This window comes from Gasterosteus aculeatus, chromosome 16 (assembly GCF_964276395.1).
Source record: "Gasterosteus aculeatus chromosome 16, fGasAcu3.hap1.1, whole genome shotgun sequence".
NCBI classification, from domain to species: Eukaryota; Metazoa; Chordata; class Actinopteri; order Perciformes; family Gasterosteidae; genus Gasterosteus; species Gasterosteus aculeatus.
In genome coordinates, this window is record NC_135704.1 from 3,968,803 (window position 1) to 3,992,181 (window position 23,379).

A 23,379-nucleotide genomic window follows, 5' to 3' on the forward strand; every position below is an offset into this window, starting at 1 on the left:
TGTGTTTATTGAAACTCGGAACTTAAGACCCACTTAAAAAACACTGTAGTCGCGTTGAAAATTAAAAGGACCTCCAAGTGTTCGACCACTAATCTCATTTACCATGACGGACATTGGCATGTTTGTTTGCTGGTAAATAATAAAATAAGCTGTTTATAGTGAATCGTCTGGTGCCAGATTTTTGAGATATGGGATGTTGTAATTATAATCATCATTTCATCTGCTGATCGTTTTCAGGATTAATTATTCCAGAAAAAATACTCAATCTGTCCGACCAACAGTTTAAAAGCCAGAGGATTCAAATATTCAAAAAGATACAAATATTCACATTTGTCTGAAAAGCTATTCAAATTATTAATCGATTATTTTGCAATGACACATTAAACTTGTCGACAATTATAGTTTCTCCAATGAAGATATAGTTTATTATTGTTATTATTATTATTATTACAACTCTTTGTAATACTTACATTCATTGTCCCTGGTCCAATACATCTGATCGATTAGCGTTCAAATGTGCAGTTCAGTCTTACTTAAGACCAGAACTGGAGATAAAAGGTTTATTATAAATCACCTGCTGCAATATTTTTCTTTTTTTAGAAATGTGGTTCAAACATTTTTAACGGCGTTGAATTCGATTAAAGTGAACTCGACCAAAGTGTCCCGAAGGGGAATGGACCAACCAGAGGAAACCGTTTACAACCACAAGGAAGCGTCCCGGACCGCAGGGGTTTGTTGCTGCGGATGAACAAGAGTCTCAGTTGCATCACATGGAATTCCTTTTAATGAAAGGCCTTTATAAACATCTATCTTATAAAATATGAACAAGAGTCACATGAAAAGATAACAGAACGCTACAGGAACGTTATATAAAAAGCAAAAAGTGAAAAACCACATGGACAACATGAACATTTGGGCCCGACAGCAGCCCAGACGCCGGCTCAAAGCCGCCTCACACACCCAAAAATAGAGAAATCTTTATTCTTTCAACATTTGGAATTATCAGCTGAGCGTCGCTCAGGTTGGAACAAAATTGCATAGTTTCCTCCAGATTATTGCTCATTGGTTCTTGATTATTTCGAAGTGATAACATGGACAACAACGAGACATTCAGAGGGCGTCTCCTGCAGGGTGAAGAAGGTTTCATCATCGATGTCGTCGCCCTCGTGAGGAGGAGTCGCAGAGCGGAAAGACGGGAAGGAAGGAAAAACGGAAAGAAAGACAACTATGAAACGACAAACACACATCAAACCGTCTGTCCCTCTAATAACTGTCTCTGTTCGTCTCTCCGTCCTCATCAGTCTCTCAGTCCCTCGTCCTCCTTCGCCTCAGGAGTCGTGGAAGATGGCGTTCAGCTGGGCGTTCATCATCCGCTCGTGGTGCGTGTGTCCGTCAAACCCCATCATCCCGTCCACCTGGAGCTCGCCGCACCGCGGGTTGGACCCCCCGCCGCCGTAGATGGCAGGGTGCCCTCCGGCTCCTCCCGCTCCCCCGTAGTGCACGCTGAAGGAGAAACTCTTGTCGTAGTCGGCGGCCGCGGCCGCGGTCTCGTGCTTGAACGACGAGAAGTTCCCGTTGATGCTGAGCGGCGGGCTGAGGGGCGGGTCAAACGCCTGGCCGTCCGTCACCAGGACCCCGTCGAAGAAGGGCTCCAGCGGGCCGTAGGGCTGACCTTTGACCTGGTGGAAGATGTGGGAAGGCTCCATGGTGCCGTAGGGCGGGCTGGGCAGGCCGGCCGTCAGCCCGGGGCTCTGGTACGAGTAGTGTCCGGGATAGGTGGCGGCGCCGGCGGGGGGCAGGTGGACCGGCAGGTCGGGCGTCTGCTCCGGCAGGAAGGTTCGAGGATTCAGCTGCAGGCAGCCCGCCACCAAGTTCGTGGTCGGCTGAGACAGACCTGAGAGCAGGGAGACAGTGGTCAATGGTGATCAATACAAATCCAACCCTCGTTTAGTCATAAGGCCCAATGGCGCTCCCCATTTTGGATGGGTGTTTTTTTTTCCTTGCATTCGGGTTGGCTTTGCTCAAATTTCAGAAGGAAAAAAACTCTCCGCTGCTGAGGCCACACGGTGATATTGTTTCCCTTCATCTTAAATTCATCCAACCAGAGATCCGGCCCCACACCCACCGGCGGGTTTGGTCAGCTTGTTGCTGTAAGCTCACACTGACCTTTGCAGAGCGCCTGGACAAAGCTCATGACGTCGGGTGCCTTGCCGGAACGCAGGACCTCGCTGAGGGCCCAGATGTAGTTCTTGGCGAGGCGGAGCGTCTCGATCTTGGAGAGTTTCTGGGTTTTGGAGTAACAGGGGACGATTTTGCGCAGACATTCCAGAGCGTCGTTCAGCCCGTGCATGCGGTTCCTCTCGCGGGCGTTAGCTTTCATCCGACGGACCTTAAACCTGCAGAAACACAAAGCAATTTATTTTTTATTTTTGTTTAAAAATGTAAATTGCTGCTGGGAATGTCAGGTGGTCTACTGTGGGAGGTCATTCTTCTATTTTTGCATTGAGACATTAGAACTCATTTGACATGATTTACCACAGAATTCAGTGTTCAAATAAAATTTGAGCTCTAACAATGAACAGAAACCTCATGGCAGGTGCTGAGGCTTCTGGGTAGTGAAACACTGGTCTGATTGTCCCAGGTAACATATTCTCAGATTCAACGAATGTTCTGATGATCGCATTCGTCTAAAGTTGGATGGATATTATTATGTATTTTCATCAAATAATAATGATTTTCTGTCTGTTCGGTGAAGACTTTTTTCTGAGGGTGCCGGAACAAGTGTGCAGGTCAGATTTCCATCAGATCTACTTTTCACATGTCCTGCTCCTCAGAGGATGAGCCCTGCACATTTCCTTTAGCGCCACCCTCAGGACAAACAGCTGAGAATTCAGGTTTTTAAAAGATTCATCACCTCTGAATACGGGCCTTCGTCATCTTCTTCTTCTTCGGACCTCGCCTCTTGGGCTTGTTCTCGCCGTCATCGTCCTCCTCTTCCTCCTCATCGTCGTCCTCCTCATCCTCCTCGAGGTGGTGGGGGCTGTCCTCCTCCTCTTCTTCGCCTCCCTCTTCTCCTCCTTCTATGGGACTGTGAAGCTCCTGCGTCTGCTCCGACTCCACTGACTCCTGCTCCTCTTGCACTGACCGGGTCATGATGCTGATTCTCTGTTTTAGAGAAAACCAAATAGATACATTGATTATGAACAATTAACAACTCATCACCACAATTAATGTACGTAGAAGAAAGCCCATTAAAAGGAAATCATTAAACAGCCCTTTAGAGGCCTGGTTACAGTGTACAACATGTTCTTACCACTTTTTGAGCTTTTAACAAAAGTTGTGACAAAATAATAAATGACCTCATTCGCTATTCAAGGTGCCATTTTAAATTTGATTATTTTAATTACAAGGCGGTTTGATTTTGTAATTGTAATTTGAGCTTCTTTGGATTTTAAGTTATGTTGGCTTTAACCCTACAATATCTTTATATCTTGTTTTTTGTCAGATACATTATCAGACGCTGCATTGATATGCTTATTTAATGATGAAAACATTTATTTCCATGGAATCTGACTTCAACGATTTATTTTAATTTATGTGTCGAACAGAAAACGCAGTACACGCAAATAATTTTACATCTTAATTCAGGCGGCTTTTTGTTTTGGACAAGAAAATAAGTTCAAGTGAGAATCCGTGTCCGCGCATCTCCGACAAATGCAGTACACGTTACGGAGAAATAACCCGAGGCCTTGATAGCGAATAAATAAGACAGAAATAAGACTTATGACGATTGTATTTCATATAGTAAAATCACACATTTGATACGGACGGCCTAACAATATTAACTGAAAATATGGGATCTTTATTTTGGGATTTGGCCTAATTAAATATAAAATCCAACCGTCTTCAGTTTAGTTGTGGATGAAATGCTCAAATCTGCAGCGTTGTTGGGCGTAATTAATAGACTTAATCTGTTGAAAGAATGTCGAAATTAAGTCCGTTAATATAAACTTCTCATTTTCAGAACGGAAGATTTACGGATTTGTTCCACGCACCGAATCAAAGTAGCTGCTGGAAGTAATCTGTTTCGATAATAATTGTTATTATTATACAATGAGTATTAAACCCTTTCCCGCTTTCTGCTTACTGATCCCATTCCTCTCCACAGACAGGTGGAGGTGAGACAGGTGTGAGGAGAATTAAGAGGCGAAAACGAATAACTACATTTAACTAAATTAAAAAATAAAAATAAAACTTTTATTTTACATTCACGGGCAGAAGAAAGAGCTGAGGGGAACAAAAACGTATTCATAGGAGTCGAAAAAATAAATTGAGGTGACCAACAATTTAAAACAATTAAAAACTAATCAGAATTTAAAAAATTAGGGAATCTTCGTTTATTCTGGCTATTTGCATAATTGTCATACAAATGAGCGTAGTTATTGAATTACAGGATTGGTGTTAATGGTTTTCTGATTTAAATGAGCTTTGATGGATGATTTATTTGGCAGGCCATGAATAATTAATCGGAATTATCATCCCGAAGGTTAAATTGCACAGATCACTATCAGAGGAATCTATCATATATTTAAAGAAGAGAAGCCTACCTGTTGTAGCAAGCCGCTGTTCGTCAGATTGCACGCATCCCGCGCGCTCAATGTGCGTGACCGTGCGTGATCTGCAGTGAGCTGTCTGAGGTGTGTGCGTGGGAGGATGCTGAATTTATACTCCGCACCACGCAAACACCCACACGCTCACACAAACACGCGAACGGGAGGGGGTAATTAGCATATCGAGGCCACGCCCTTCCGGCACGCGCCATATGGTACGAACGTCATTAAAACGGCCCCGGGGATCACGTGACAAATCTATTCGTATGAGCCGAGTCTCTCTCTCTCTCTTTGTGAGGAAAAGTTGACCATCTGTCGCCACACACACCCACGCATGCGCACGCACGAACATCATGCACATCGTGGAAGGTGTGTGATGATTACGATATGTTTTGAAAAAGGTTCAGCATTATTCTTGAAGTAGAACTAGAAGACAATTGTGAAGATGTATAGTATCACCCTGCATGGACCACCTGCACAGTAGAAGTCAGATTGCAATCTATTCTGGGGGCATTTAAGTATCTGCATTAATGTGGATTCTTTTATTTTTTTATACAGATTATCAGGGGGAGATGGAGTCAAATAATTTTCTGTACTTGCAGGTAAAGTATTGGGACAAAGTCAGACTCCCTGTTGATATGTCCCCCCCTGAACTGGACATAGTCCCACCGCGTAGCCCCAACACCCCACCGCCTCAGACCGACCTGCGCCCGGTTGGTTTGATATTGATATGAGTTTATGGTGGAGAGGCTCTGGGTGGATGTTGGCCATCACCATTTTGGATTGAAGTCTTTTAACAAAATGGATTTTCATGAGATGTAGTACAAATATTTAGTGGATGGATCCTTATGGTTTTTGGTGACCCTTTGATATTTACCTTTGATATTTACTTGTCCAGCATGCATTTGAGTTTTTTTGGGAGATATACTAATTACCATTGGATGAACCAAAAAGGACTTTGTTTTTAGACATCTGTGGTCCCCTAACGATAAATTCTAAAGGTTCTAAGGTTCCCTTTACCTTTCAAAGAGGGATGTTTCAGAATATCGGAGAGCTGTTTGAGAGCAAGTCCAGAATTCAAGAACAGTGATGTATGAAGACCAAGGTGTTTGAGTTCATGCACCCATCTATGGGTGATGGTATTGAAGGCAGAGCAGAAGTCAATGGAGCGTGTCCTAACATATGCGTCAGGATGCTCCAGGTGAGACAAGGCTGGATGAAGTGTGATGGAGACCACGTCCTTTGTCTGTTAAGTGACTGATGGCTGTCCAGGTCGACTGGGAAGACGTTTCTGATGTGCGATAGAATCATCCTCTGGAAGTACTTGGTAATGACTGGGGTCAGGGCGACTAGTGACAGTCATTGAGGCAGGGACAATGGTGATGGCCTTAAGGCAGGTGTGGCCTGTAACTTCTTGGAGGGAGAGGTTGAAGATGTCAATGAACATCTCAGCTAGCTGGCCGGCACAGGTCTTCAGTGTGCGACCGGACACTTTGTCCGGTCCCGCTGCCTTGGTGATGTCAATCCTTCTCAGAGCAGACCTCTCCTGGTGGCGCTGGAGGAAGAGTGTCTGCTCCTCCTCTGGGCCGGGTCTTCTCAGCTGTTATGAAAGCGTACAAAGAAGCGGTTGGCGGTATCGGGGAGCTCGCTGTCCTGACTGATCTGTGTGGTGCTGCTCTTGTAGTCAGTCAAGGTTTTGATTCCTCTCCTCATGCTCCGCGGGTCGTTGTTCTCAAAGTAGCTCTCAATGTAGCTGCACGTGGCCTCTCTTATGCCTTTCTTATGTCCCCTTTTAGATGATAAAAGTATGTGAAAATGAATATAAGTCAAGAGAAAATTACTCTAGTTTCAAGAGAAAATTACTCTAATTTTCTCTTGCTGCATTTAGAGTCACACAGTCCAGGAGTAATATTTAAGGTGGGGCAACCCAGTGATTGACAGTTAGAAACAACAACATGGGGTTGGCCGAATTTGAAGATGGAGGCGAAAACGGCAAACTTGAGGCTGCATAGCAACAGTCCGCAAACCAATGGGTGACCATGATGACTAAGTCCACTTCCTAATTACAGTGTATGATTTAAAAGTTATCTTATAGTGTGTTGGCTGGATTGACTGAATGTAGGCGTGGCTTATCTGGACAGAACGAAGGGTTTTATTCCATCAGTCTCCATCCACTGAGTTAATCCGGCTGCGTTTTGTCGATCTGACCATCGGAAAGAAGCAGCAGACTTTGGACCGGCCTGTTCTCTGGTGAAGAAGTTGCTGTGGTGACGCTAAATTGGTTGCTAGGAAGTTACCAGGCAACTTTAGAGGACCGGTGTGTTGGACCCATCAGCATTGGTCGTCTGACAGCTAATGGTTAACACAAAATCAATCCACCGGTCTCTGTACCTTCCATTCAGGATTAATGAATATAGAACTCGGTGCAGCTCATGAAACACTAGTCTCACACACAATGATAATGACGTCTTTCTATAAAACCTTAGTCGGACGACTTAATGTAAAGAATTAACTTACGGTGACTACCCATGATGGCCTTGAATGAATTTACATTTACAGTTCCAATAATGATAAAAATAAATAATTTTACAGGTGTTTATGAGGAGCAGAAACAAGAATGAAAACGAGTTTAAACTTTTGACTAAACAGTAGTGATGTGACAGATAACTTTTTAGTCTAAACAGGGTGACCTAATTGAGCAACTCAGTGTTGAATAAGAACTATTTTTTTCTGCTGCGAATGGTATGCGTGTATGTGGAAAAGGTCAGATTAACCTATTCATAAATAGAACAAAGCAGCCAATAAAAACTCAACACACACACACACACACACACACACACACACACACACACACACACACACACATCTGAGACAATGAATGGTGGATCATATTGCTTTTAAACTTTAAATAGTTTCATTTTTTATTTTTTAAATAACAATTTACTTTAAACTAATATCCAGCGTAAGTTTATTCATACTCTAACATATACATCATGTTCTGTTCTAAATGTGTAGTATATTGTCTGTTAAGTATATTTTGTGTTATAAAAAATGAAGACAACAACAAGGGAAAAACATGTTCTCATATATTTTGTATTATGTCTTTCAAGACAATAACAAACCGTAAAGCTTTACTGTTTGTTATACAAACTGTTTTCCCCTTTAAAGACGTTCATCTATTTGATAGCATGTAGTTCCACCTGGTGGTTAAAGGGAAGAACTGCAAGGGGACAAACAATTTCTTTCTTTTTGATTTGTATAATTTCATTACTAATACTTGATTCATTCCCAACTTGTATCTATTATATCGCGTCGTAAATATTAAATTCGTTAAGTAAATGTATTAAATCATTACTTTTCCCCCGCCACTGTGTAACTTCACTGTGTGACGTCACTGTGTAACGTCATGTATATGTGCATACAGAATGAGGAACGTGTGTATATGTAAATAACGTCACTGTTTCTGCTTAATAAATAATATAAACAATTACGATAGTATCTCCTTTTCAAACATCCACTTTTAACCTCAGACTTTTAAAAGCAGTCATCCAAAGATGTGCGTGACCTTGCCGAGTGTCCGCCGTCCGCCCGCCAGGTGTCGCTGTTTGCCGCCCGCCGCCCGTCGTGGACGCGCCCCCTCCTCCTCCAGCAGGTTCCAGGAAGCGGAAGCAGGAATGTCGGTGTGTTCTCAGAAAAAGTTTGGACAAGTTTGACAGTTTGCGGAGCGGCGTCTTTAGCCCGCGGAAGGACATGACGGCGAGGACCTAAACGCGTCCGACTGCAGGTCGCGCGGCTCACCGGGACGCGGACCGACGGCGCGCGGAGCTTCACTGCTGTCAGTCTGTCCGCTGACCGCGCGGACGCTTCACGGGGAGCGCGACAGTGATGGACGGACGCGCCGCTGCCCCAAATACGGTAAGTTGTACCTTGCGATACTTCGGTAACTAGAACACGCCGCTGTTTTACTTCGCTGTGATTATCTCAAAGTTTATGTTTTCTTAGTTTAAGAGGTCGCAACGTGCGGAGAACGTATGGATGTGATGTTTTATGTAACTACTGTACGATTCAACTACAATGATTCATCAATTTGAGGTTTTATTTGCTGCTTGTCATCGAAACGATTTGCATAATTCATTGGAATTGGTTCCCCTGGATTTCACTTTGGGAAGTTGTTAAAGCATTTTTCATGATCTTCATGATCAGCAAATGCAGAAAATAATGAACAGATCGATACGTCATGAAAATAGTCATTCGTTAATATTTCAAAATGACCTCAACCTCAACCAAGCATTGACCGTAATGCACAAGTAATAATAATCCAAAGATATAATAATGCAGTACAAGGGAACACTTTCAATGCAGGAGTGTGCTGCCAGTACTTTTTACTTAAGTAACCCATCTGAATACTGAATACTCCACCACTACATATCAGAAATACTGCACTTTAGTTACTTTTTACGAGATCAAGATTTTACACAGAAAACACATGGCCATCTTCTAGAAATTGATATGTCTTTGGAATTAAGTAGATTTAAAAGTACTGTTTACATGGTAATACGTGATTAATAATGATCCCAACAAAATATTTAAGTAATAAAGAAAGCAGATTTTGAATTTGAGCTCTTTTCAAAACGTAAAGTACAAGAGTTGTGGTAATATTACTTCTACAGCAGTTGCTTTGAATACTTCCTCTGTCTAAAAGGATGTTTTCTAGATTATTTGTTTACTGAAAAATTATTCTGATTATTCTGTCAAAAAGTTACCAGCAGAGGAAGAAGTGCTGCCATTCTTCACGTAAATTAAGATTCATTGTACAATACTGTGAAAATTGTCAGTAAAGTAAATGAATTTACCCGTATACTTAATAAACATAACATTAGCATAATGCAGTTAAAGCATCAAAAGCTCTGATAAGCTGCAGAATGGCCCCTGTCAGGCTCATGCATTATATTATTGGATCATTATCACCGATGACACTGATGGCGGCAGAATAATGTTCTTGTATCTGCTTGGAAATGTGTTTATTGACTGCTGGGCGTTTCACACCAAGAACATTAAAGTCTTTCCTCAAACAATATTCAGTTACCTACTCTAAGCTAAACTACTGATTAGTTTCATTACTCGATGGTTCCTTTCAGTGTTGTTGTGTGATTGTAAATGATCTGGACTTTGGTTATTGTTACGTAGCTGTTGTCCATTTTGAGTATCTACCTGAAAAAGTTATTTATTTGAAAATAATCGTTTTGCTCAGAATAACTGGCTTAGTGTATATAAACATATCAATGACACAATATGGCACAGCTTATTTTTTTATCAGCTACTCGATTAAAAAAACAAAATAGTAATAGTAAAGATCTTGAACACAGAACTGTTATTGTTCTCTTTTCAGCAACAATTTAAATTTTGTAGTTTGTCTATTGGGTAGGTTAGTAGTATACTGATATTTTATGTTTCTTTTTGTCGAAAATAGCTCAAATCTGTAAATGTAGTATGGATTTATTGGAATAAAAAGTATAGTTAGTGTTGATTGATTTTTTTTTTTGAATAGTTAAATCAGTTTTGTTTTCAAAAACCATTTCAGAAAAAGAAACAAATGTCAGAAATGGCATTTATAAGCTCCAGGTGACTTCAAAATGCTTGAACAACTGACTGATCCCCAAGAAATCTTAATTTACTCTCGTATTTGAGCAACAACAAAGAAATGCTTCATATCGTCACATTTAAGAAATGCTTCAACATTTCTCTTTCTGCTTGACGAATGAGTCAAGCCACGGCTCGCAGGGGGGCATCACTGGTGCGGGGAACAGGCCTTTGACCGCGGGGGGAAAATCGCCTGACTCCACGCATTCATACGAGCAAACTTCACGCCAAAAAAGCAGACGTCAGGATGCAGAAATGTCGCTGCGATGCTTCACTGTGAGATGTGGTGGAGAAGCTCACGGCGTGCTCGTCCACTGTGATGGTTGTCTCCCGCTGCTTCAGGTGCCGCGGCCAGGAGGCCGTCCTGATGTTGCGAGACAAAGAGCCTTTGTTTGGCTCCCCTTTGACCTCCCTTGGGGACGTCCTGCGCTTTACTGCAGCAGAGACGTAAACGAGGCTCCGTGATAAGAATATTATTACTCATGTAGATTTTGTAGAACGTAATTGGTTTAGATTGTTTTTATTTCTGGTCATTATCGTTACGCAGTAGTAGATTATTTCCCTGAGCTAATCGATGGATTGAAAATAGTGACGAATTCCTTTTGAAACCACGAGCATAAAGTCTCACCTTCAACATGCGTAATCAGCCCATATGGTTTCAGCACTCCTTAGTAGGTCTGTCAGGTTGAGGTTAACACAACAATGAGGCAGCGTTTAGCGATGTTACGTCACAGCCGCTCCACATAAATAACAATGACGCGCTCGCTCGCTCTCTCTCTCTCTCGTCATAACCATTTAACTCATACCAACACAAAATTGAATGTCGAAAAAAGAAAGAAATTCCCAGCAACTCGTCTGCGTCACAGAAAACAATTCTGTGACGACTTTGATAATTGATCCATTATAATCATTGTTAGTAATATGTTGTTAAGAACAAATTATTACACTACAGTTCATTTAGCTGAGGCTTTTATCCAAAGCGACTACATTTTTAACCTGTGGCATTTTACATTTTTGCCCGGGGAACAATTTGGGGTCAGGTGTCTTGCTCAGGGACACCTCAACATGGGGCAGCCAGGACTCAAACCACCAACCTTGCGATTCCCAGCGCACCTCTTTACCCCTTTGCCACGTCGCCCCTGATTGATATTATGAAAGCTTTTTTGTCTAATATCGTAGTTGATTCTTATGACCAATTTTAGATTTGAAACCTTTTTCCAAGCTTCTTTTTACGCTTTAACTGACCGCATCCGTCACTCGTTGTCTTTGTCGGCTAACGCCGACCTCCCTGTCGATGGTTAATTAAATATCTTAACGCACCAAACAAGCTCACCAACCGTTTTGCCAACGAAGCCTTTGTCAACCTCAGAATGCAAACCAAACCCACCTCAAACCCTTTGCAGGTGTCTCCAAACATCAGGAGAGTTTGGCTGTGAGAGGACAGATGTTGAGGGTGAAGGAGAGTGATGTCTGCACACTGGCACACTGCGTTTGTTGTTGTTTGTTTTCTGACATCCCGGTTTGTTTTGCATTTTATGAGAGGAATCTAAAATTAGACGAGTGCCTCCCGTCTCTGTCCCTCTCCGTATCTCGGACAGGAAGTCCTTCTGTTATTCAGCCTAAACACTTGTTTCCTGTTTCACACGTCCTCGTTCTAATTTGGCTGCGGATTCTTTGTGCTCTACTTTTCTCTGCCTCGTTCTGCGATCCGGAGTTTTCCCTCCCTACTATTCCATTATTGTTTGTCGACGTGCTCAGCCGCATGCTGTGTTCCCGTTTGTATGAACGCAGGGCTGAAGGCCGGCAGCTCAGCCAGCCTTCCTCCTGCCAGACGCAGCTGAGGGAGTCGTTAGAGCAATAATAGACAGGCTTTTGATTGAGAGTAGCAGTCAAGCAACAAATCATCATATACACCTAAAAAAGGAATCGTGTTAAATTTAATTCATTTTATTTTGTATAGCCCAAAATCACAAATGACTAATTTGCCTCAGAGGGATTTATACATTATTCTGTACACATGAGACATCCTCTGTCCCAAAACCCGCAGATCGGCACAGGAAAAACTCCCCATAAAAACCTTTTGATGGGGAAAGAAGGGAAGAGACCTCAGGGAGAACTTCAGAGGAGGATCCTCGGGATGGACGGACTGCAATGCATGTCATGTGTACACAATGAACACTGTAAAAGATGTACAATACATTCAATTCCAACAGAAATGATTCAAATATTGGGAGTAGTAAGCCAGGCGTACGTCAGGACCGCTGCAGGGACAAACACCATCAGATAGAACCATTACATTACATTACAGGTCATTTCGCAGACGCTTTTATCCAAAGCGACTTACATTACACTTTTAAACCCATGGCTTTTCACATTTTTGCCCGGGGAGCAATTAGGGGTTAGGTGTCTTGCTCAGGGACACTTCGACGTGGAACATGGGGCAGCCTGGAATCGAACCAACAACCTTGTGCTTCCCAGCACACCTTCTCTAACCCCTGCGCCTTCTCTAACCCCTGCGCCACAACGACCCCCGTCGAACCACCATCAGATAAGACCGAACCACCACCCACAGAGGCCTGTGGGGAGGGAGAGCTCAAAGACTTTAGCAAAGAAGAACATGTGTTTTGTAAGTCGTCCTTCAATCGGAGGCTCGGCGGTTCGATCCCTGGCTCTGCTGGGCCCCGTGTTGTGTGTCCTGGGGCACGACTGAAACCCAAGTTGCTGGCGTAGCTGTGGCTACGGCGTGTGAAACGGGGAGGTGTCAGTGGTTGAGGCAGCTCCTGTTGTCCGCGTATGAATAGGTGTGAATGGGTGATTATGACAGGAAGCGTTAAAGTCCTTTCAGTGGTTGTAAGACTAGAAAAGACAACGCAAATCCATTTGCAGTTGACCATTCTATGCAAAATGAACTTGCAGAGATTGTATTGAATCCGTTTGTGTTGCTGTTTGACAGGTTGAGTCTGCCAAACCTGATTGAGGACTTAATAGTGCTTGATTGATCCTCAGATGCCAGAGTGCAGTCAAACTGCAGCTTAGCCTCGCTGCAGCGTCAGGCCCAGAGCAAAGGATCAGAAGCAGGTATCTGTGGCCCCCAGGAGCCCCAACAGAACCAGAGGGACGGGGAAGATCAGAGACCCTCAGAAGGACCAGGTGTGACTAATGTCTTTTGATATTGAATGTTAGTTATATTCTTAAAAAACAAAAGGCGTATTTGCTGTGATTTTCCTATTTTCTGCAACGTGCTAAAGTTGCTGCTAAACAGGCTAAATTATCATGCCGGTAACTGACCGCTATCGGTGTATAGTTAATCTGATAGGAGCAAGGAATTATGAAACTGAAATGCAGATGGTAGCATAGCAATGGTAGCATTAATGCAGGTTGACCAGTAATTCCTTCACCTCAGACCCCAGGGGGGCCTCCTCCACCCAAAGCTCCACAATACCTGGCTCTGACTCGTGCAGTTGAGCTCAACAAAACCTTTTACATTTTTTTGCAGCATTCCAAGCAAGGAGTTGACTCCTCGTGTCCTCGTGCATCTAAGCATCTAATCTGTTTCTTGTGAACATAATAATAGAACAAGAAAAGAGTGCAATGAAAAAACAAGATGAAAAATGGAGCTCTTTGACTTTCCGGCATGGAACAGTGTGTTCATGTCATCTACTACTTCTAATGTCGTTTGAACATGTCATCTACAATCTGGCAAGTATTTGCACTACTTTCTAGTGATTGTCTGCTTTGTTTAGAAGATTGTGTGTGTGCGTGCGTGTGTGCATGCATGCGTGCGCGCCTTCCTTATCTGATGTTCTATTTTGCCAGAGGGATTTATGTATGTTATGTACGATATGTGTATATTTCTGCAGGCTGCTATCAAAACAAAATAATATAACATTCCTTATTTAGTGAATATCTATTTTATCAGATGTAATATTACCAATTGTATTGGCATGTATTGCATGCCATGTGGGATCTGCCTCTGTATTGTTTGTGCTAATTGGTATGAATTAATGTTTTTTTAAATATATTAGGGCTAGATAAGTTAACGGGTTATCGCATTGATTAATTAATGCAAACAATTATTTTATTGCATGTTAGTGCCATTTAATATATATATATATGTATATATATATATATATATATATATTTTGAAAGACTTGCTCACTGGCGATGAATACACCTACAGATAAACCATGGGTCACAGGAGGGGTGTGTGTGTGGGGGGAGGGTGTTGGTCAGTATTGGCTTGGGAGGGGCTTCATCATGCATCTCAACCAATGAGGGCATTTGGGGGCGGGCCTAAGCATGATGCAGTGGGGACAGATAAAAGTAGAAACTCTTACATTTTCACTTTCAATCTCTTCCAGATGGCAGAGTTCATGGAACTTTTATTTATATGCGTGACTTTGTAACATCTGTCCGAGGTCTACAGTGTTTTGACCCAATGTGCTACATTTACAGCGCTCTTTATTGCTTTAGTACAGTTCCCGTTTAATGAACCAAGGAATGCGATGCATTCTCTCACTCCTCTGTCTCTCCAGGTGTTTTACCTGTTGCTAATGTTGCTGTAGAGTCTCCTTCGACTGACTGACCTCAACCAAACACACACAGACACAAGACAATATGGAGAGTGGACCTCTGGGAATGGACACCAACGTTGCTCCAGGTGAGTCATGTTACATCAAGGCAAGCTTTGGCTTTAGCACAATGCGGTGTGGGACGTGTGGGAAGCGCCACGTGGCGGTAACACACAGGGAAGCCAAATATTCACCATTTGTGCGTAACACTCACATTGCAATGCGATTTTCTGTATTGCAAGAGTTGGCTTAAGTTATAAACCTGAATAAAAGCTAAAAATATGTTTCAGGGAATTTATTAAAAAAAAAAAAATACTGTCAAAACAATTTTATTCTGAGCAGTTTAAATAATTAGCTAAAAAGCAACAGGTAGCCGGTTGGAGCAGATAAACAGTTGTGATATTCAATGTTAGCTGAAAGTACCAGATGAACAGTTGGAATCAATAATGCTAGCTTAAAGTAACTAATACACCGTTGTTTATTTTAGGTTTTATTGGATGGCAAAGATGAATTAAAACTGAACTTTAGAGGACAGGGTTGAAACGCTACAGTGGGTCTTCTAATGTATTGAATTCTATGTAGTATTGAATGGTTGTTCAACAGTTCTTATTAGCAGAAGAGAAGCGGATAATTGGTTGTAAGGGTTTGCTTGAAGTAGCGGTGGAAGAGTTGGGACCATTGGCCATCTCCATACATAGGATGTGGTTGCATGTGACCAATCAGCTGGACTCTCCTGCTCTGTGTTTGGTGTTGAATCGGTGTTGCTGTTTGACAGGTTGAGTCTGCCAAACCTGATTGAGGACTTAATAGTGCTTGATTGATCCTCAGATCCCGGAGTGCAGTCGAACTGCAGCTTAGCCTCTCTGCGGCGGCGGGCCTGGGCCCAGAGCAAAGACTCCACCTGGCAAGAATCCGAAGGAGGCAGCTGTGGCCCCCAGGAGCCCCAACAGAACCAGAGGGACGGGGAAGATCAGAGACCCTCAGAAGGACCAGGTGTGACTAATGTATTATAACATTAAATGTTAGCTGTACTCTTCAAAACCAGAAGCTATATTTGCTGGGAGAATTCTATGTTCTACAACCATCGTAGCTGAGTGCTGGAGGTGCTGCTAAATAAGACAAATGATCAAACATCAATTGTCAATTCAAAATCCTCCGTCATTACAAAACACAGTAAAAGCATTTAAAGTAAATAGACTTATTTCTGCTCGCTATATTCACTTCTTCATTGCCTTCATGACTTTTGCATAAAGTCACACCGTTTATTGAAATATGTGAATTCTCAAATATTTCTACGATATGTAAAAAACTATTGGATGGAGCGTCGGTAAACTACAAACCTTTGATAGAAGAAATTCAGGAAGAAGTTCTCGCCCCTCAGGATGATTTGTAAAATTACTTTTGTCTTCTCCCCCCAATTTCCATTTAACAATACAGATTTAAGACCTGTAAACAGGGGACTTATTGTGCAATGGTTATTTGTGTATTGTGCTAATTAGCAACTGTTATCAAGGTAACATGCTAAACTAACATGCTAAGCACGGAACACCTGCTAACATCAGCATATTTACATTGTAGTAGTGAACATGTAGACATTAGCATTTACCTCAAAGTACAGCTGTGCTGTCATCCTCAAAGAGCTCCTGGCACTGCTGCAGAATCCAGTTTAAACATGCACAGTTCTCTCAAGTCCTCTAAGAGGATTTCTTTTATTAATTATAAACAACTTTTGAACTTTAATAATCAACCGGATGTCAGTCACCGTGCAAAAGGCCAAACATTCACTCGTCTTTGCAAAAAGTAGTCCCTTCAAAATGGGCCTGTTAAAAGAATGACTTTAAATGAATTTTTAAGTCCGTAGCTGTCGCCCCTTGCAGCTTTCTCATGAGCCGCTCATACTAACACTCGACACGTTCTTAGTTCCTCAGCCATGCACTCGCCATGTAATATGCATTACACAAGCAAGACCCAGCTGCTATCGGTCAGATACTAAGGCAAGGTGGGTAGTCTGAGTCTGGGGCCCTGAACCAAATAGCTGGAGATGTATTAGGATGTTTACAGATGAAAATATTTGCAGGCTCACAGACAATCTTCAGCCGAGGCGTTGAGTTGTGTCCCAAAGTCTGGCACCGCTCTACTGCTTTTTAGCATGTTGTAATGACTGTGTCAGAAAGCCTGTGCTAGCTTTAACATGCTCATCTGTCTTTCTATGTCAGGGCCCGTTCCCAACAACATCGCCAGCTGGCTGATTGATTGCAGGTATAGTATCATTTCACCACTTGATCAAAGCAACATACCGGTTTTTACGTCCTGTTTTAACCTGTTTGCAAAATGTCATATAGGACCTGTCAGATCAATCTGCACACGACGAGCATGTACTTTAATGCTGAGAAATGTTTAATGTTGCCAGTTACTGTCAGTGTATTTTGAAATGAACTGTTAGAAGGACGAATATCAATCACGAAACCGATGAACGAAGAATGCACATTGAAAAACGTTTCACAGACTACAATACACAACATGTGTGATACCTTTTCCTGGTGTCTCGAGCCGTGTGTGTTCAGCAGCGTCGTTATCGGCTGCTGACGTCGCACCACACTGCCAACAAATAGGCTTACAACACACACAATCGCACACAGACACATAAAAGTAGCAGACCAACGCCCAGACATTGCGCACGAGGAGCCCTTCGAGGGTAGAGGGAAGCAGGAAGAAGTTTACAGAGGATGCAAAGAAGAAGCAGAAAAGCGAGTAAACAGAGGAGGGGTTTTTCCCTCTGTGTCAATACTGTTATCACGAACGCACACGGCGCTGGCTGCTGTCACTCACCTCGTTGTGACTCTACGGCGCGCCGGCGTGTCCTGAGCAACGACGTCACGCGGTAACATAACCGGCAGAAGCTAGATCCCAGGTTACTATGGCAACGGCCGCGAGGCCCGGGGGCTCGACGCCAACGTGGCCGCCGGTGGAAAGTGGGAGGAGCAGCAAACACTGCGGCAGCGCGCTTTCGCACAAACGTGTGTGTGTGTGTGTGTGTGTGTGTGTGTGTGTGTGTGTGTGTTAAATGGTGGCAGGAAGTTTTGTCCCGTTGATAAGAGCGGCAGGTTGTGTAATAGCTCAGTGTTCCCAGCGTCCGGCTGCAGACCGCTTGCGTGGTCGGTAGGACACCTGGAACGTTTTCCGAGAACAGCCCGGGACATTTAGTCTTGCTTGGTCAGTTGTGGACTACGTTAGCAGCCTCGTCTGACCAGCAGTTATCCCGCGTTACTCCGCCGTTGCCTGACAGACACCTGAGGTTGGGATCTCTAAACGTCACCGGATAGGCAGTTAGCCTGTGTTAGTTCATTTTTACTCGACAGGGAGTCACCCAGCGGTACTCGGCTCGACGAAGCCGTAGTCCCACATGCAGCTCTACGCTGTGCGGCTGAGCCTCATCCCGACAGGCCCGGCTTTACTTAGCCTGACATGCAGTTAGCCTAATCTACTTAGCCTTTCGTACTTAACCTGATAACCAGTTTGTTTTTAGAAAGTTTGCCTAGCGCTCGGCTAACGTTGACCCGGAGGGGGTCAACTGGCCAGGAGATCCATTTAGAATGGGGATAGGTCATGTTAGTGTGGTAGTTGGCGTCGGTCATGACCTCACGTGGGCTGATGGGTATTTTTTTTGTTGTTTGCGAGTCCAGCTGATTTGGACTGTCGAGGTATTTTAAACTAACGAGCATTGAAACACACAATGCTGTTCATGCTTTCCATGGTGAATTAATTGTTGGGGTTCGTGTATAACTCTGTCCCTTTGTGACTGGCACAGGACTCCCCTTGAAGCCGCTCTAGATGATCACACTGCTTCTCCCAGCAAAGGTAATCATCACTTTCTGTGTTTTCCTTGTAGTTACATTGTGAGAATTCAAACCTGTTTGGACACTTTAGCGGAATTTGATTCATGACTAAATACTCAAAAATAATTTGGTTTTGGATTAATAGGGGAAATTTCTCTCCGCCTATGTTACAATAGATGTGTTACTCAAGGTATTTCACAACTTTATAACTTTGCTTGTACTGTGTGTGTCTGTGCTTGTACTGTGTGTGTCTGTGCTTGTACTGTGTGTGTGTGTGTGTGTCTGTGCTTGTACTCTGTGTGTGTGTGTGTGTGTGTGTGTGTGTGTGTGTGTGTGTGTGTGAGAACAGGAGCGCTGAAGAACGGCTGCAGCTTTGAAGATGACCTTTCACTGGGAGCTGAAGGTCAGTACAGAAAAAAACAACCAAGATTAAAGTTATGTACTCATTGTTCACAGTTTCCCCCCCATGTTGTCATTCTGTATTTGAACTCATAGCAACTTAAAGGCTTTGGCATTTCAAAAATACTTTTTTGTTCTGCGTCTAGCCTAAACTCTGATTACTCCCACTTAACTGGAGTGAAAATACAAAGTGTCTCTGAAACAGAGGGCAACAGATTTTTGCTATCCCATAAATAAAAATGATCACACTACATGGTCTTAAGATACATTGGCGGTGAGTTTTATCCGAATGCAACATTGCGTATACACGTGTGATACAGGACGTTTGCTGTCACTGTCCTTGATAATAATAATAAGGCTAATGCGGTGCGACAGGGTCTGGTTCCAAAACGGTAGACTTAGATGTCACCAAACATCAACGATTCAACTGTTTAGTTATTGAGTAATTGAGAGTTAAACAGATGCAGTGTGTAATATAGGAGAAGTAGTAATAGCACACACTCCCGTGTCCCAGTGTAGCACCGCTCAGTACGTCTACTGACTCATCGTCAGTCAGGCTTAGAACAGCTTCCCCAGTGATGGAGTTGCACCACTGGTCGGAGTGAGCGATGAAGTAATAACATTACCGACGTTACAGTTATATTAAGAGAGAGTGTTGAAATGAAACTGCAGCTCAATGTGTCTAAAGATGTACATGTGTGTTACACATCGATACACTTATCCATCTTCATTCCCCAGTGCAGCTTCTTAACAAAGATGAAAAGTCAGCATTCTTAGAGGCGCGGAACAGCATGCATGACCGCCTGCCGTCTGACTGTGTGCGTGTTTGTCATCACTCTTTTGAACTGCTGTGACTGTATCACTAATGGTTCAGACAGCGAGAGTGAGTGTGCATGTGCGTGTGCGCGTGGGTGGTTTTGAGTTGACAATAGACTTTAATGACTTTATGTTGAACCACCCAACACTTACTGGGAATGCTGCTTGTGTGTGTGCGTATGCGTGCGTGTTTGTGTGTGTGTGTGCATGCGTGTGGCAGCTGGTGGAATCTGAGGCTGAATAGATGCTAATGAGTTGATACGGAGAAGCCAGTTTGCATTCATATGAACGGAGACATCTTGTTCTGTCTCTCAGATGAACATGGTTGAGTTTATTTCTTCAAACCCTTCCCAGTCCTTACCATGAAAAAGTTTTTTAGGTATTGCAGGTATTTCGGCATGGTGCCGACAAAGTGTAGACACTCTTTTGAGAGCTTTGCTTGTGCGTTTCTTGCCGCGAGGAATTTGGCGGATTTTCCTGTTCCGTTTACTGAATTTGTTTACTTCAACACTTAGCAACTAACTGGAGGCTAAAATAACCACTAATGGCTCATTTCACAGCTGCTGCCAACCGTAATCCACTCCCTTGTCTACGTGCATGTAGGGAAGAACAAGATGAACAACTATGAAGTTGATCAGATAAGACGTTAATTTGTTATTAGTGTATCGGGCAAGTAAAGAAAACACGTGGATCGATCGGTTGACCGTCATCAGTCTGGTGGTTGCGGTGGTGTTACACAGTCTTTTCACTCAGACTTGAGCGCTTATTAGAAGAACCGACAAACGTTTTATTTAAATCACTTTGATGGTTTCTATAAACCACTGCAGGAAAGATCTGTCCCATCAGTGGTGGCTGGTGGAAAATGTTCCCAGGTTGATTTAATGCAAAACAATGAAGGTACCAAAAACTCTCTGTGATAACCAGCCTTGACTACATCACAGCAGCGTGGGGCGAAATTCCCCAGGCTGAGTCTATTTAAGGACGCTGATTGGCTGAACTGTATGTCACACATTTTTCTAATCATATTTTACAAATATTACAGGCCAAACCAATCTTTTTAAATCTTCTTTTTCTCCCTTTTTTGGAGGGGCTCCAAGTTGCCACCGTGTCCCATCTGCTTCCAAATGCAACAACTATTTGCTAACTTTTGTTTATCTCCCACTTTGACAATGTGGTAGTGTGGTAGTCAGTTTCACTACAGAGGTGAGTGATCCAGAATAGTTTTGGGTGGTGAAACCAAAGCAATGAGCTGACATCAAGCAAGCCAGTCGCTGTAAATGTCCAGCGCGTCCTGCTCCACTCGTACACGTTGTCCTTCACTAGTTTCGAAGCCTCACGTTTGCCGTTTTGTCCGTCGCTGTCTTGATTTTTTGCAAACCTGTGAACGGAAGTGACCATATTTGGACTTTTGAGCTCAATGTCTTTGTGTTCACGTGGACGATACAATCAGGGTGAAACGATAATGGTACCATTTTTACATTATGGTGAAGTATTTGTAGAAAATCCATTGAGTTGAGTGGTTCTGGCTGCTCCTTGTCATCAGCCTTAATCTCCGCTCACGTTGTCATGTCCGGGCGTTAAGTACCAGCAAGTAGAAATCGCTTTAGTGGGGCAGAAGATTTTGGATTGTTGTGTTTGAAGACATCCTAATGGACTCAAATGATGTCAAACATTATCGGGACAGGATGGGAGGGAATTAGTTCATTAAAGGATCCCGGGTGAATTGGATGTAAGTGAGTCAGTGAATTACACTAAGAAGGCCAGTTTTTGTTGCGTTAGGCTCCTTTAAACCAGAGGAAAATACCAAAGGAAGAAATTCAGTTGAAACTCCGTGAAAAGAAAGCGAGCGATCCATTCAGAGAAAGACATTGACAGGGCGACAAGTTCCAACAGGTTCTTTGGAAAACCGTCACACCTCCAGTTGTAGATGATTTTCCCTGACAGTATGGCAGTTAATGTGCTTCAGCAATATTTATCAAGTTGAACTGAAGCAGATTCAACATTTTTGGAAACAGGAGCTGGAGAAACACATATTGTCTCATTTTTAACCAGCAACTGTTGACTGTGCTCAGTGTGCCGTTTTTATGTCAAAGTGAGCTGGCTATTGAACCTTTGCTCTGTGAGTTGCTCTGACTTTTTTAATACTTCCAGTTCACTCCTGTTATAATTGTGCACGTGCATACGTGACACGCTAATAGACCAAAGCTAATGAAATATGTAACACGTTGCATGTACAAATAAAGACGTATAAATGAGAAAACGGCATACTTTCTGTATTGCAGAGCACATCTAGTTAGTCTTCAGAATTGTAATAAGGAAACATGTACTTGTTGTTGTGTAGTTTGTGTTGTGGTTTGTTGTGTAATCCTGTAATCCTGTCTGGCAGCTTAGATCACATAGTGAGTCATGTTTTGGAACGCTATCTTTCCCTTTATTTTAACATTATACAATAACAGGACTTTGGGGATGAGCACTGACCGATGTGCAACGTTTGCTCCACTAGCTGGAGTGTAAACTTTCAAATATCTGTGCTGCAGAGCTGCTCGCCTAAAAAAGTGTTTTGCTAGATAGCAAATGTGTCCTTCTTAAAACGATTAAGAACGTAGAAGATGCACGTAGATGTTTACCTAAAGCCTTAGTAGCAGCTTTCTCTTTGAGACTGGACCCTGCTCGTGTGGCCCCTTCTGGAGTCGCTTTTAAAGCTGTTAGTGACCAGGGAACTTGTCTCCATCTGATTTACTTCCACAGTTATGAGCCCCCTGAATATGTGCAGTCGTGTTTTTTCCTTTGTGTCTCTGCACCAATGAAAACAGGCAAACTGTGTCAAGTATTTAGGAATTTCTGGGCTTTTGTAAAATGAAACTCCAAATAATCGGCTATTTTCATAACGGTATAATGGACGTCTCTTTTTCAATGCTTGTCTATGGGGAATTTGTAGACGCAGGCGTACTTTGTTATATCGTTTTTTGATGTCTGATTTTGTTGACACATCTTTAATTTCCTTGTTTTTATCACTCCAGCCAACCACCTTCAGTCCAGCAACAAAAAATCTAAATCCTGGTGAGTTCGCTTTAATTTGACCCCAAACATGAATTGAATAAAGTTGATAACTGCGTATGTGTGTTAATGCTCTTGTGTGTATGTTCATATTCAGTTTTGATCTCGCGGCGGATCAGAAGAGGAGTCAGTATAAAGAGAGAGGAAGAAGTATGAACTCCACTGGATCAGGGAAGAGCAGCACTGTGTCCAGGTCAGTTCACCGTCCTCCGCCTTCAGACAGAGGAACTGACGGAGGTTTCTGCAGGAAGTAGAGCGGGGCGGAGACACTGAGCGCCGTTGTTAAATGACACAATGGAGAACTCAACCAAAAGAAGCTCAGGCAAATAGGGAAGTGGTTCCTACGCAAGGGGTGCCAGGATGAAACTGGATGGTTAAAATAAAGTTATGATGAGTAGGATGGATTATATTATATCATTTTGTTCTTTTCAGCAGTGTACACACAGTGTA

General features: G+C 42.9%; 2 protein-coding genes across 5 annotated transcripts in view; one reads left to right on the forward strand and one right to left on the reverse strand.

Annotated features, from left to right (window-relative positions):
• Positions 1-402: 402 nt before the first annotated feature.
• neurod1 (neuronal differentiation 1) lies at positions 403-4,745 on the reverse strand. Its single transcript, XM_040201101.2, has 4 exons — positions 4,608-4,745; positions 2,915-3,165; positions 2,167-2,396; positions 403-1,894 (listed from the first exon to the last, which is right to left on the reverse strand). Exons 2-4 carry the CDS (start codon positions 3,151-3,153, stop codon positions 1,329-1,331), a joined length of 1,035 nt encoding a protein of 344 aa, XP_040057035.2. The 5' UTR covers positions 3,154-3,165; positions 4,608-4,745; the 3' UTR covers positions 403-1,328.
• A 3,511-nt stretch (positions 4,746-8,256) lies between these two features.
• itprid2 (ITPR interacting domain containing 2) overlaps positions 8,257-23,379 on the forward strand; it is a 31,388-nt gene continuing 16,265 nt past the window's right edge. Inside the window, exons 1-9 of one of the 4 annotated variants that reach the window (XM_078090828.1) lie at positions 8,261-8,525; positions 13,257-13,400; positions 14,786-14,910; positions 15,650-15,814; positions 17,038-17,080; positions 18,630-18,679; positions 19,007-19,060; positions 22,893-22,932; positions 23,027-23,122. In XM_078090828.1, coding sequence (XP_077946954.1) covers positions 14,868-14,910; positions 15,650-15,814; positions 17,038-17,080; positions 18,630-18,679; positions 19,007-19,060; positions 22,893-22,932; positions 23,027-23,122 — 491 coding nt within the window. In that variant the 5' untranslated portion in view covers positions 8,261-8,525; positions 13,257-13,400; positions 14,786-14,867. Of the gene's footprint in view, positions 8,526-13,256; positions 13,401-13,746; positions 13,950-14,785; positions 14,911-15,649; positions 15,815-17,037; positions 17,081-18,629; positions 18,680-19,006; positions 19,061-22,892; positions 22,933-23,026; positions 23,123-23,379 lie in introns of those variants that run through there. The other 3 variants (XM_078090829.1, XM_040201122.2, XM_040201121.2) reach the window with 3 other exon arrangements.